The sequence below is a fragment of the Falco biarmicus genome, chromosome 3 (assembly GCF_023638135.1).
Source record: "Falco biarmicus isolate bFalBia1 chromosome 3, bFalBia1.pri, whole genome shotgun sequence".
In the NCBI taxonomy this organism is placed as follows: Eukaryota; Metazoa; Chordata; class Aves; order Falconiformes; family Falconidae; genus Falco; species Falco biarmicus.
The window spans coordinates 30,092,790-30,108,374 of record NC_079290.1 but is presented as its reverse complement, the minus strand read 5'-3'; the positions used below and the strand labels follow the sequence as shown (position 1 = coordinate 30,108,374).

The 15,585-nt window shown below is 43.8% G+C and overlaps 1 protein-coding gene across 1 annotated transcript; it reads right to left on the bottom strand.

Annotated features, from left to right (window-relative positions):
* Positions 1-3,726: 3,726 nt before the first annotated feature.
* On the bottom strand, positions 3,727-9,727 carry LOC130145555 (uncharacterized). The gene is made up of 3 exons (XM_056330459.1): positions 8,306-9,727; positions 7,895-8,033; positions 3,727-4,217 (listed from the first exon to the last, which is right to left on the bottom strand). The coding sequence occupies exons 1-3, from the start codon at positions 9,725-9,727 to the stop codon at positions 3,727-3,729; spliced, it is 2,052 nt and encodes a 683-aa protein (XP_056186434.1).
* Between the last annotated feature and the right edge of the window lie 5,858 nt (positions 9,728-15,585).

Sequence of the window (15,585 nt, the reverse complement as noted above, 5' to 3'; positions counted from 1 at the left end):
TTAACAAATAAATTGCATGGCCTGGGCAATGCAGGAAATATATACCATAAGAGAAGTCTGCAGGAATTTCTGAAGTTGTGTTAATCCAAACAAAACAAGATATTCCACAGAAGGCTGGAGGCAAGTATTGGCTTCCCAACCACTCAGTTCCCTCTTCCCCAGAGCTGTTTTGAAAGCAACGCTGCTCACTTTCTCAAGGAAAAGCCTAGGGTACCCACTCTCAGGACAGCATGCAGAAAGTCCAGAGTGGAGAACAAGTGTTCTTGCAGTGCTATGTCCATTTGATCTTACTGCAGTGGTTTCTGTTTTCTATAGTGGTTTCTATTGACTCAGTGCCATGCTTTTTATGAATCCCCTTCAGAGGGACTGGGCCCTCCCTGGCAGAATCCAGACCCAAGTTCCCCATCACAGATGGCGTAAGCTTTTCATTACCCAAGATTCACTGAAAGAGAGCTGCTCTGACTCCCTGCTCCACCTGCAGGTCTGCATCTACAGAGTAGCTCAGACCCCTGTAACAGGAGCTGTGAGCTCTGCTGAGGAGAAGCAGGCAGATCCTGTGGATCAACAACTGGTTGCACAGCTAGTGTTGACTACATGAATATGTTTTCTACAAACTCTTTGAGAATCAGGGACTTTGAGGACCATTCAACAGGTTGGCCAAACCAGTGAGGAGATATTCCAGAGGGAGATGATGACCCACAGCCAAATGAGGAGGAGGAGGTGCACCAGGTTGGCAAGCACAGGATGCAGGGTGATGTAGACAAAAGAGGCCTCATAAACAACCAAACAAGGTTTGTAAGAGCAGTGCAATGCTGGGCACACATGACATGGAAGGCATGGTCCTGCTGCAGTTATGTCAGGCACTGCACATCAAGCATGGCACTGCAGACCATGATGGGCCATTGTGGAGCTTCTGGCTTTTAGTTTGCCATTTAGAGTTCCCCCGTATGTAGCCAGCTGTCTGCGTGCTCACACTGCCTTGCTGCTGTAGACAGACACGGCAAAGCTGAAGCACATGTTAGGAACTTAGCCACATGACCCAGAATATCAGGGCATGTGTAACATCATGCTGGGCTTAGGACTTTGTGGAAGTTCTGGAAGAAGAGCAAGTAGTTACGGAAGATCTGAGAGGTGTATGTGACCATTAGGCTGGTCATCATATCCATGAATGATTTATGGAGATCAGCAAGGGTCTGCAAGACGATGGAGGTGATATAACCATAAAAGCCATGTGGACACAATGTGGGGATATGAAACCTGTCAATGTCACCACTTCCTAGCAAAGGAATTGCCTCTGATCCCCTCAGGGGGTTAGTATGACAGCTGTGTAGGGGACCTGCAAGAATGCATCACTGCCTGTTGCCCCATAGCAAATAGTTTGTCCAAAATAGCTGGGGGGTTCTGAGTTGGAAGGGTCATGAACACCTCCATCTTGGTGGGTAGAGGGGCCCAGAAGGCAGCATGCTGGCCGTGGATGGCAGGTACCAGCCAGTGGCTCAGCCGCGGGTCTGCTGGCCCCAAGTTCTGCTCTCAGAGGAGAGGAGCCTGGCTGCACTGTGTCCTGGTTCAGTGCCAAACACCTCAGGCATTTCTTGTCCTACAGATCCTGCAGCATAATCTCTCCCAGACTGGGAAGATCAGCTTACCAGATGTCCTCCCCACAGCCCAGAGGAGGTGGCTGACCTGGTGATGGGCACCATGGGAGCCAGGGGACAGGCAACAGTGGGAGCCAGGGGCATGGTGGAAGGGAGCACGTTGTCACAGTGAGTGCCAGGTGTGCTTCAGAGCTGCGTGGAGAATGCATGGGGCCATCGAGTGCTAGAAGTGCCCATGGCTGCAAAAGGCTGCAGAGGAGACGTTGCTCCGTGCAGTGCTGGGGTACCTGCTCTGTGCCAGAGGCTCCTAACCTTGACTACCATGTGTGCATGTGTCACGGTCCACTCAGTGGACTCGTGATTGTTAGTTTACTATGATCTCAAAGCGCAAAAATCAAGGCGACCACGCCAAGGGGTTATGCTTCAATTAACCAGCACCATTTTATTGTTTGCCCATGAAGCGGCGTGCGACAGGTAGAAAGACAGAAAGTGAAGAAAAGATAAAGTAAAAAGAAAAAGGAAAGAGGATTATAGCTACCACCACGGGTCCAAGGCGTCCCTATGGTCCCAGGTCCAGGCAGCGTCCCGCCGGTCCTTCTGATCGTCGTGATCCTTGGTGAGGGAGATCTCCTAAAATTCAGTTGCAAAAGAGTTCTCTTTTATGCCGAGCAATACACGTTGCTCCTCCTCTGGCCCGTGGCTTGTTGTCAGTCTCTGCCTTCTCGAGCAAGGTTATCACGCATGTTCTGGTTCGTTGTAATGACAAGTTGTTATGTGACCTTATCATAGTTGTTCCTTCCAGTGCCGGGTATCAGGGAGCGGCGTAGTACTCCTCGTACCATGCAGTTCTCCTTCAGGGTCACTGGGTCTCGGTGTCCATGAGGACCACATTCCATCTCCAGGTCTCTGTTAGCAATGCTGGGACAATATCGCTCTCTTTAGACCGACTCTTACACCACCCCATGGCTCAACGTTGTTATCAGGACTACGTGGCAGCAATATAACCCTTTAAGAGGGGAAAAAGAGGATAGGGAAAGGAAAAGGGGAAAGGAAAATGACAGAATGTAAAAGAAGGGGAAAAATAATCAACTTTATATCAAATAATTTACAATAAGCAAATTATATTCATAAAAATGACTAAACATAAATCTGCTTAGGTCTTACACAATTTACCTTGTGTCAATAGATTTAGGGATGTCCACATTGGAGGGGATATTCAGCAAGTTATGTGCATTGATTACAGATGTCAAATATGTCAACTGTTTTACCATTTTCCAATTTAAAACATACAATATCATTGACAAAACAAGACCAATCAAGACCAATATCAAAAGGACAGCAATAGGGTGACACAACTTGTTCAAGATGCCAGTAGCAGTCTGTGACCATCCGAAAAGTGTGTCCCACCATCCGTGTTCTGTATCTTTTCTTACTCTTCTCAAGACACGGTGTATTTCTTCCACATTGTGATGGACAGTTATCAGGGTTTTCTGTTCATTTTCTCTAACCTTTTCCAGAATCTTGATCAAGTCTTGATGCTGCAACAGTTGTTTTACCAAGGTGAGATTCATTCCAATGGGTACAGGCTGCAATTTGTGAATCAGTGTACAATTAGATTTCAAGAGCTTGTGAGATGTGACTGGGGCTAAATAGGAGAAGTCACATCCAGTGATGTTAATAAAATTACCAACACAAAAATTTGAATGATTATTAGTATCCACAATCACCATATCTACACATACAGAATTACAAGCAGTCCTCAAACATGCACAACCTTTGCCAATATATAAAGCACTGTTTCAGGGTTTTCGTCAGGACAGATTTCAAAATGACAGATATTCTGTGTAGTGTCTAAACAAATGTCCTGTGCTCTGATTGTATTGCCTTTGCAGATGAACCCTTGTTGTTCCCGCACGATACAAGATTCCAAATCTACAGTTTGCCGTTTCTCATCCACCTTTTGGGCCCATACTCTATGCTCGAAAGGATAGAGTATGATTCCATTGTGATTAAACCCTAAGGCTATAACGGGGTAGATTATATTTATTGATGCATGGAATATTGTCAATACAAAAGTGGTGGCAATGTTTGTGGTGGGGTTATAAGTAAAGTTTACCGAATTCCACCAGGATTAGAGTTTCCTCTCAAAGTCGGTGGCACTATCCCAGACTATCCTCCGAATTTCAGTGGGGAAAGTGCCTCCTTCACCTTCTCTAATAATCGAGGCAGCCACTGATTGTATCCATAATTGGGCCTGGATACAACTAAGAGTCAAAGAAAGGTTATTTTTGATTATATCAAGTGCATCTACAATCAATTCGTGATCTTCCACATTCACCTTTTCCCATTTTGGTAGCATATTTGCTAACTGCCACTTGTTAGTTTCCAGAGCCAATAGGGAAGATTGCAAAGGCCATTGCAATCCTGCCCGATCATTAGTTGTAGTTGCCAATTTGTTCATTAATATCTCTGAGTCAATACCATTCAGAACCCCCAATCCTGTTCCCAAAACACCAGTTAGGTTTCTCCGAGTCCGTTTCTCAGAAGGTGTCCGTTTTTGCAGCCAGGTTATCCATTCCTCGTAAGAGGGTTTTAGGAAAGAAGAGCAGGCTGGCTGAATATCTGAAACATTAACTTGCATCAACAACTCAACTCGTTTAAGAGGCCATTCTGGATTAAACAACATTTGTTGCTGACCTGTATTTCTGATTATGTATGGTCCAATTAAAAAAATTTTTGGATTGGGTGTAGCTAATTTTGGATCAAATGTTAATGGGGTCGTTATAACTGTGGTGGTGGGAGGAACAGTGGTTAGCATGATTGTTATTTTAATCTTAACAAGTCAGAGCTGTTCTTGGGCATTCCTGTTCTAGGCATACTATAAAGATGGGCTCGGTTAAGGTAAAATTGTGCCAACATTCCTGTGAATTAAAGCACGTGGTCGTATTTAGAAGGGTAAATTCTTTACCTACCTTTCTGACATTAATCAGGGTGTTTCCCAAAATTTTGGTGTTATCCCTTTCATTGTATATTTGACACCCTACTTTTATCTTATCTCCTAATTTCCCCCACAGTCGGGCAACTCTGTCTACATCATCCTGATCCCACTGATTCCTTTGGTACACCTCATTTTCAGAAAAAATCACCATAGCTAGTTCCGTCTTTGAATCTACACTTCCCATTATTCCAGTGTGTTTTTTCTGTGCATGATTCCAACGCCAGTTATCAGGCTCTTGGTTGTAGGCAAGAGAGAGGATACAAAAAAGCACAAATGGTCCAAGCCCACTATTGATCATTCTAAGAATCTAAACGTCCCTGCCTCCATACGCACATATAAAATCTGTTTTGATCAAAAATGTCTTTGTTTGAGTCAGGGTTTTAAGAGTCCAGTTTCCATGGCCTCCCAGAAGGTATCCCTCGGAGTTCTCCTGTAAAAATAAAACAACAGAGCTTGCCTCCCTGAGGCAAAAAGAGTTAAAACGATGGGATTATCTAGCAGGTATTTATCTTATGTTCCTTTCCCAAGGCATCAGAGGCTACCCAAGCACATGCATTCAGTGGGGTTTTCAGTACCAGTGGTACATTTCCCACAGTAGGAAGTGCCACCAGAACAGGTTGTCCTGGGAAGTGAGCTGGGTTCTTTGAATCATTTGGTCCCTTTAATGAGGCAATCAAGGAAGGAGCCTTTGGGCAAAATCGGTTATTTTGGGGTATTCGTTTACCCCCCATCTGTCATTTACACCTTTACCAGCTTCCCATGAGTGGACATCCCAATTTCCCTCATGAGCCTTCAAAAGTTGTTTTAAGAGACCATTGGTCCTTTCTACAATTCCATTAGCTTGCGGATGATATGGGGTATGGAACACCCATTTAATCCCTTTGCTTCGTGCCCAATCCTGTACAATTCTGGTGGCAAAGTGGGAACCATTATCAGATTGATTTCTTGTGGCTTTGGAAAAGTTTCCAAACCATTCACGCAGTGCTTTCACTATGTTCTCACCCGTCGCCCTGTTAAAGGCTTCTGCTTGGACTACTCATGTTATTTCCACTCCCACCAGCACAAAATGTTTTCCTCTGGATCTCTCAAAGGGGCCAATATAATCCACCTGCCAGGCATCCCACAAGCCTTTATCCTCCCTTAAATGCAGAGGGTCATCCTCTAAAGGGTGTCTTTCAAGTCATCTTTGACATTGTTCGCAGGCTGATATACAGGTTTTACACATTTCTCTGGTGACGGGCCAGCCTCGGGCAAGGGCTTCACGGTACAGATCTTTAGCTCCTGTGTGTTTGCGTTTTACATGCAACCATTCTAACAGGCGTTCCCAGTCTTCTGAAATCTGGCCCTCCTGTACAGGAGCTAGCCTTGCTAACTCATCAGCCTGGTTATTCCATTCTCCCGCTGACCCCCCATCTATCTGATGAGAAGCTACCCAACCTACAGCAAAGTTCCCTCGGCTAGCAATACTTAAGATGTCTTGCCATTTTTCCTTTTGCTACACTGGAATCCTATTAACCTGCCACTCATTTTGCTCCCAGAAAGGAAGCCATTCGGTACATCCCTTAAATACAGCATAAGAATCAGTATAAATGTAAACAGGAGAAGTAGTTTGTGCTTCGCATTGAAAAACACTTTGTACCGCAATTAATTCACCAACTTGTGCACTACCCTCTCCCTCCGTTATAATTTGCTCATCAGAAGAGGTATGGAGCGCTAATGCTCAGTATTTCCACACTTTTCCTTCTCTTTTTGCAGAAGCATCAGTAAACCAAGCACTAACTGACTGTTCACAGGGAAAAGGAGGGGCCACCTGAATGACCGAGGCAGGTTTATCTTGGCCCTCGTCCAGGCTCTCTACTTGTATAGCTAGGTTTTTTTAAGCTCCTTCAGATACAGAGAAAGTGTTACAATAGTGTTCAATCTAAGCATACCACTTTCGTACTGAAGCTTTCTGGGCCACCCCGTCACGGGGAGGGGTCCCAGTAGTGACTGTTTTTATATCTTTAAATGAGCCTCCCAATATAATGGGCTGTTGTCCTACGATTTTTTCCACTTCTATGAGAGCTAAGCTAACCACAAACAAACCTTTCTCCCAAACAGTGTATCTTCTCTCAGCATCCCTAAAACCATGGGAGTAAAATCCCACACGCCGGGTTGGACCCTCAGGGCCCCGCTGCCATATGTGAACTGACAGTCCTGATAAAGCAAACCCCCACTCCACCTGGAAAGGGTCTGTAGGGTGGATAGGGCCAAGAGCTTGGTGTGCTGTTGCTTCAAAAATTAACAATCACATAGCCTCTTCCTGAGAAGCAGTCCATTCCCATGTGACCCCTTTTTTTTAGCAAATCATAAAGAGGTCTGGCAATGATAGAAAAGTCCGGGATGTGTTTTCTCCAGAACACCAATAATCCTTAAACATGTTGCAGATCCTTTTTCGTCTCAGGCATTTTGATCTGTTCTAAGGAAGCAAGGGTATCTAGTGGGATGCATGTCATTCCCCCTTTCCACCAGATTCCTAGGAATTTCACTTCTTGCGAGTGCTTTTGGACCTTTTCTGGAGGGATCTGCCAACCCAAATTTTCCAAATGTGAAATTATGTTCTGTTGGGTTGCTTCCACATCCTCTATTTCATCTCCCCCCACAAGAACATCATCAATATACTGATAAACAGTTATGCCTTCGGGTTTTGGTATTTTTTCCAGCTCCTGGGCTAAAGCATGATGAGCCAGCATGGGGAAGTGTTTACACCCTTGGGGAAGGCGTCTGAAAGTAAATTGTTGTCCTTCCCACGTGAAAGCAAAACGTTCTCTATCTTCTGGTTGCAAAGGAATCATAAAAACCATATCTTTAACATCTATTGTTGCCATGATTGGATGGGCTTTTCCCTAGATTACTGTTATCAACTCAGCCAGATTAGGGACTGCAGCAGTTAAAGGATCAGTGTTAGCATTCAGTCTCTGAAAATCTACTGTGAGCCGCCACTTCCCATTAGGTTTTCTTAGGGGCCACACTGGAGAATTAAAAGGGGAATGGGTATTTATCACCACTCCCTGTTCTCGAAATTCCTGCATGACTGGTTTGATGCCCTCCTTTGCTTCCAGGGGAAGGGGATATTGTTTGACATTAGTTACTCTGCTGAATGGCAGTGGGGGTGCCGTTTGAAGCAATCTGACATGCAGCTGCAGTGTTCCAAAGGTCCACAACCATCCTTCAGAGTCCTCCCACTGCTTTCCCCTGAGGGCATCCGTTCCTAACAAATTTGTTGGAATGTCTCCAATCACCATTATAACAGTGACCGTACCTTCCTTTCCTGGAAGAATCAACTTTACCGGGGCAGCTTTTATAACTTCTGTCGACCCTAAGGCATCCAGAACACAAAAACGGCGCTTCAAGGGAAAAACCCCACATCTTTCAGCATCTTCCTCTGTCAGAGCAGAGACCTGTGCACCGGTATCAATTAGAAAGGTCACTGATGCACGCTTAGGGCCAGCTATAGCTGTGATTAATAAGTCTCCTCCTTTAGTTTTTGTGAGCTGATGGATATAAATCCATCCTCCATTCCCCCGCCCGCTACCAGGGAATGGAGGTTCTAGTTTCCCTGCTTATGGGAAACAGCTTCCTCAGTGGGGGCAGCTGAGGGTGTATCAGGTGGTATTTTTCTCCTGCACTGTGTATGAGAGGGTTGTTTTGGATTATGCCACTTCAACACTACCTTACTCAATTTATCAAAGGGTAAGCCATCCATTATATCCCTGGGGACTCCCTTTTTAATTCCCAAAAGCCACCACTGTTGTCGAGTCATGAACTGTCCTCCCTTTCCTGTTTTATGGTGTGGATGCTCCTTTCTCAGGACATCAGCGGCAGCTACAGTTTTACCAGTGGGGAGGGGCAAATCCTCAACTTCTATTTGGCGGATTCCCCTCGACTTTTCCTCTGGGATTTTTACAGGACCATATTTTCTACTATAATCTATCAATTCTTGTGCTACTTGCCCCCAGGTCCATATCCTTTTATTACTTGATGCTGAGGTCATTTGGTGGGAAGAAACTGAATCTGGTGTTTCATTTCTCTGGCTTCTAATAAAACTTTCCAGCCTTTCTACAGGGCACATCAATGCGATAGTCCTTTGAAGGCTAACCCCCATAGGTCTGAGTGACTCTGGAAGTCCCCTTATCAAGTGGGTCATGATTTCGGGATTCACTGGCAGCATCATTGGGGATTCACATCCGGGAATTAATTTTCTTTCATGTATCAATTGTAAGCAGGCTGCTTTGTGTACACTTTCTAGCAACTGATCAGCTGGGCTGGTGATTTCCAGGGGATCCCCTCTGTCCAAAGGGTTCAGTCCTCCAGCCCAATAAGCAGCTCGCTGGGTTAGGGACCATGGGGTATGTTTATTTCCTGTTGTCAAGAAAACTCCATGACCCCAATAGCCACCAGCTTCCTTTTCACTTAATTGAATTTGGTCCCCCCCAGTTAGGGATACGCGCCACACGTACTCTGTTTCGGATTCTTTAGGAAGGCGTCCATACTCTCTTTTCAGTTTGGCTAGCTCAGTGATAGTATATGGTATAAAACCTGTTTTAATTAAGGGTCTCACTTGAGGGTTTTCCACAAAACATTTTCTCACCTCCTTCAACAACTTCTGAGGGTATATTGGGTTTATTTGTTGAATACCCTTTCCCTCTGCTTCCAGCTCTATTACACTCAGGGCTTCAGTGTCTTTAGAGCATTCTGCCTTCAGAGTGGTTTTTAACAAGCGGTTTTCTTCCCTTTCTTTCTCTAATTGTTGTTCTAAGTCATAATTTGTTTTTTGCAGAACTTTCACCAAATTTTCAAGGGATTCTATAATTCTGGTTTCATTGCTGTGTTTTCTAAGGCGATCTTCGATTGCTGCAACCAGGCTAGCTCCTAAAATGGCACAGACTATAGATTTGCCCTTACCTGATCTAACTTTAGCTTCAGTCTGTAAAGAGGTCACTCGGTCCACTACATTCTGCAAGTTTGCCCCATTATCTCGAGCCCAATCTTCTCCGGGTACAGAGGGTCGAGCCCCATACTTTACCAGAAATGTGTAAAACATGTCCCGATCCTTCATTAACAAAGGCTTTTGTTTATCAGCCTTTTTGGCCATTCTCACTACGAAGGGACCAAACCCACTTCGGGGAGGCTAGACCTAGTTACAAACACACAGCCGCTGCTGTGTTGCCCCTCTCTTCCCCGAATGGTTGAAGGGACCAAAAATCTGCTTCGGGAAGGCAGCTTGTAATTACTACAAGGTTGTCCCTTCACTTTCCTGAGCAGAACAGACAAATTCTCATTAACATGAGGGCAGCTGCCCTTTTTAGCACTTTCCCCCTTTTGCACTTTGAGTTCTTTTAGTTGGATCCCAATAGACAGAGCCCTCAATTGGAGTTTGGAGTGCTAAGTCCTAGGTGTGTGTGGTATGTGGGAAATTCGAGTCGCCCCCCTTGCTTTCTGGACACCTCTCACCCAGCAGGGTGTAGGGCCAGGTGCGGCTAGAACTAAACGCCCTTCCCCTGTTACAAACCACACACAACCTGCACCCCTCTGTCTCTCAGGATCCTGTCCGTGATGCCAATTTAATGTCACGGTCCACTCAGTGGACTCGTGATTGTTCGTTTACTATGATCTCAAAGCGCAAAAATCAAGGCGACCACGCCAAGGCGTTATGCTTCAATTAACCAGCACCATTTTATTGTTTGCCCATGAAGCGGCGTGCGACAGGTAGAAAGACAGAAAGTGAAGAAAAGATAAAGTAAAAAGAAAAAGGAAAGAGGATTATAGCTACCACCACGGGTCCAAGGCGTCCCTATGGTCCCAGGTCCAGGCAGCGTCCCGCCGGTCCTTCTGATCGTCGTGATCCTTGGTGAGGGAGATCTCCTAAAATTCAGTTGCAAAAGAGTTCTCTTTTATGCCGAGCAATACACGTTGCTCCTCCTCTGGCCCGTGGCTTGTTGTCAGTCTCTGCCTTCTCGAGCAAGGTTATCACGCATGTTCTGGTTCGTTGTAATGACAAGTTGTTATGCGACCTTATCATAGTTGTTCCTTCCAGTGCCGGGTATCAGGGAGCGGCGTAGTACTCCTCGTACCATGCAGTTCTCCTTCAGGGTCACTGGGTCTCGGTGTCCATGAGGACCACATTCCATCTCCAGGTCTCTGTTAGCAATGCTGGGACAATATCGCTCTCTTTAGACCGACTCTTACAGCATGCAGCTCAGCAAAGATCTCAGAGGGATTCAGCGCTGTCATCAGAATAGCCAAGAATGGTTTTGATTTGACAAGCAATTAATTTTGGGGAGTAGAACAACTTCAGACAAATCCTAAATATTTTTTGTGTAAATTACTCTTAGACGTTAACAGACTTTATTTTTTTCTCTGTGAATCCCCCATAGTGACAGTAGAAATAGGTTTAGTACAGCTAAGTGTAAACATATGCATAAAAGCCCAAATACAAAAATCTGTGACTTTTATAGTGCTAGAGTTCAGCTCTGAGCCATCTAGAAATGTCAGGGCTGGTCTTACATCGGTGATGCCTCTTCCAGATTTTGACTGTCTGCAGAGGTGGTCCACATGGCATGGGTCTGCATTCATTTCACAACCTGAACTATCACTTTCTAGTGAAAATCTAGATTTTAGAGCAGAGTTTTCAGCTAGTTAAAATGCTGAAGAACAAAAAGCTGGAGTCATTGACCAATGGGCTAGTTCCTCTCAATCTGAATTTGCTTGTGCTTATTTGAGAATATACCTTCAGCCCATTTGGCTTTATAAGTTTCTTTGTTTGTTTGGTGGCCATATCTTGTTGTTGCAGCCCATTAGATGTTTTTTAAGGACAATGTGGCTTTAGAATTAGTACATAATGGAAAATGTTATGTCAGGCATTTCATTGTGCTTTCAGTTTAATCTGTTAAAGATTATTTACTCACACACTTATTGGTTTTCATTAAAAAGGGAGAGGTCCCTATTTCTAAATGTCTTTAGAATTTTACTTTGTTTATTTCCAAAGTCCAGTATAATGATGCTGGCTGAACAGTCTTTTAACGTATCACCTTTTTGGCATTTTGGGTGTAGTGTTTCCAGTGGGTTTTTTGATAGGATAGGTAGGTTAGGACTTGGGCTGTGTGAAACATGAATGACCTAATTCTGGATAACAAACTTCAGGTTTTCATGGGACTTGTTTCCTCCCTATCCTCTCAGGACTGTCAGCACAAAGCCCTCTCCATTCCCAAACTTGGCTTTGGTGGGAGCACATTTTCTCTGAACAGGCAGGTGGCTGAAAAGCTTGGAAGAGGGGTCAGTGGAGGGCTGGGACTGTCACCCGTGCTCCCCTCCAGAGGCTGCTGAAAGCAACCTCTGGCCAGTGTGGGAGACAGCTGGTACTGCACAGCCCAAAAGCATCCTGCAAAAATGCTGACTTGCAAAATCAGAGCGCCTCTCAGAAGCACCAAGCATTTTAAAACCACAGCTTTGGGGCGATTTTCGCATGACCATTTCAGCAGGACATGTCAATCCATCTCTGGCATGCTCAAACAGCTGGGACTCCATCTGTCCCCAGAGGTTGAGCATCCACTGTTTTGGCTGAATAAAATGGTAGTCCTTGTCAGATTTCAAGTACATTATGTGGCTGTATTATTACTATCGACAGTCCCCTATTCATTAGCATATGCTGAGTGCCAGTGTTAATTGCTTTCTCATCCCATGCCTGGGTGGTAGGAGAGCTCATTGCTGGCTGTGTGGTGGTCTGCAGCTCTTCTCTGGGTTTCTATCAGAGCCTTTTTTGGTTTTCAGGAATGCACATTTCCCAGAGAGGATCCGTTAGCTTCTTATGAAGGCTTGCAAGGTTGTGTAGGTCAGGATCGTACATGAGTTTCCTCAGCTGGCTAATTAATTTCTGGTTTTAGGATTAATCTTTCCTGTTATTGCTTTTGTGTTCTTTTTTCTTGTATTGGACATCTGAATCTTGGATCAACACAAAGTCTTTTACTAGCATTGCATGTAAATTCACAGCAATCTTTCTGCACCTGCATCTTCTGTTAGTCTATTATTTAGTTTTCAGTTTGTCTTTTGTAGCTTTTGATGTACATTTTCCCCCCTGTTGACAGCCTGACTCTGCTACTGAAGGGCTTTATGATAGTGATCCAGCTTTGCAGTGAACAAGTCATTTCACAGGCATGCAGTTCTCAGAGATGTTATTCACTGGCTCTTTTTCTTCAAGTTATATACTTACAAACCTAGTAGGAACATTCAGCTAAAGCTGTATGATTTAATTTTTTTTATTATTATTATTTTCATGCTTGAAATAAGAAAAAGAAAACAGGAAAAATATCGTACTTGAGTTGAATCAAAACAAAGTTTTGGGCAATGACCGGTGAAACTAATTGAAATATTCACTTATGTTACCAAATTTTCTAATTTTGCTTAATCTTTTAACTTAGGTTAGTTTCTTTTCATATTTCATAATACAAGCTGAAAGGTTTCATTAGGAAAACAGCTGTGTGAAACTTTATAGCAGTTGCAAAAGTAAACACTTTATGTCAAAATATGCATTGACAGCTTTATTCCCTCCTCAGGAATTCTCGGCTTAAAAATGTTTCACCAAACTAACTGAACCCAAAATCAGAATCACCATGAGTTTGGCTGATACTCCATTTTTTGTATATTAACTACTGATTTTTTTATGTATTACCTCTGATACATATGTAGCATCTCTAATATAAATATAGCATCCCTGTACCAAGCATCTTGGTGGGGAAAGTCTTTTCCTTTAAGATTTTTTTTCTGCATCTGCTAGTATTAATTCCTTGATGGGTGTTAGAAACCTTCCCTCCAGTGCCGCAGTCTTGCACTGAGCCCATGATGCTTTCCCCCAAAGTACTCAGTGTACTGCTTTGTGTGATTAGCACTGCTTTTCACATGCATTTCCCAGAGTGTTAATCAAAACAAATGGAAATACCAGACAAAACCACTGCCACTAAGGAACAGAAAAATCTGCTCCTACATCTTGCCTGATCCGCACAGGAATGAAGTTCTGTTTTAAGCAGTACCTGGCTGCTGGTGCACCAGGCAGCTCTCCATCAGCCTCGCTGCTGTCACTGGGGTATTGTTGGACATCTTCTGAAGACTAATTTCATTCTTTCTGATGTTCTTTTTCAAAGGGAATACTTGTCTCTGGGCATTTTATTTTATTTACTGTGTCTTAACTGTCTTATTTTTCTTGCTTATTGGTCCATACTTGCTTTACTTTATTCTTTCAAAAAAAAGCCCTTTTTTTTGATCTTTTGGGTGGTTTTTTGGCAGTCAGATATTTGTATCTGAACTGGAATGTATATCCCTATGCAGTTGTATATTGGTAGTTCACTCTTTTTACAATCTACTGATAGTGAAACAGCTAAGAAAATATTTCTGGAGGCTACAGGTTACCTTTCAACAGGAAAAAGCCAAGAAGAAAGAAGGAAAATATTTTCCTTCTTGCAAAGCCTATATATAATATATATATAGTTATATATATGTATATATTTTGTTATATATACACACACACACACACATTCCAATATAACTGACATTTTTCAAGAATTTCTATTCTTCTGGAAAAGTGTCTTACAAAACCAGTTTCCAAAGTTAGTGTCCTTTCAGGATGTACTAAATTCTCTGTGTTGTAACTCCCCCTTTGAAGGACAAACTAGTAATGTGTTGAGATGCAAACTCAGTCACCAGACTCTCATTTCCATATCTGGCAGTGACAATACCTTATTTTCCTCTCTCTGATACACTGATAAATAGTCAAGATAAATAGAATTATATTCTGGACAGTCATTCCCAGACAAAAACCACAGTGTTTTGGATCCTAAACCACTCCCTACTTAAATCCTTTCTCCCCTTTTAATTTATCTATATCATCCAGCCCCCCAAAATGAATTAAAATAGCTCAGTACTCTGAATCTTTCACTGGTCTTCCCGTACCACTGAGGGGGATGTTGGGTGTTTAAAGAAACACTGCTCTGACTTACATGTGTAGTAATACTAATGAGAAACAATGAATAAGATATCTATTGAAACCCATGCTCATTTTTTATCTGTTGCTAATATTAATATAATTAGCTCTGGACACCATAGGAAAGAAATACAGTATAATATGTTGTAGGGGCACAGCTGGCAGCAGGAATATAACTGAAAACCTCTCAAGGACAGTTCCAGCCTCCCGCTCTAAAACATGGACAAACTTTTGGAGCCACAGGGTCAGGCTTGCTGGTGTGTTTCCCTCTAGCCACCTTCTTCCTCTCCTTTTGCAAAGACTGGCACTACGGGTGAGAAGGTTGCACATGTTCCTGCCCTCCTTTCCTCCTTACCCATTTTGGCTACCTCCTGTCTGTTGGCAGCTTGCTTCCCCTTCCACCAGCTCTGTCACTTTTTGTAAGGAAAAGTAGACGTGTGAGGATGTGAAATGAAGTCATTTGTTAAGTCACCTGTGAACATCTGGAGAAGGCAGCATGCATGCAATATCTTCTTGAGACAGTCCTACAGAACAAAATTACCGATTTACTATCCTTTGGCCTGCAGCGGGGCAATCTTTGCAGATGCAGCATTCCCTGTCTTGCCTGTCCCCTTCTTTGTCCCCTGGGTGCCAGTAGTGGTGTTTGCCCCCATTGTAGTGTCAGGTGTCACCCCAGAGTCATGCTGGGTGTGCTGGACACCATGGTCAGGCTATGAGAGGAGGAGAGACAGCCCACAGTACTTATCTAGCAGAAATTTGATGGGGATAGATTTCAGTCTCTGCAGAGCAGGTTTGGTTCAAAGGAGAAAACCACACCAGTTTCAGAACTACTTTGAAATGCAGGGTTTTTTCCACCCCCTGGTTTTCTTGTTCTCTAACCCAAGGGCCAGGTAGAACTCAGCTGTTCAACGAGTGCCAGGCAGGAGTCATCTCTCTATCTACAGCTTTGCAGTTCACTGGGGAATCCTCCCCTTTTTAAG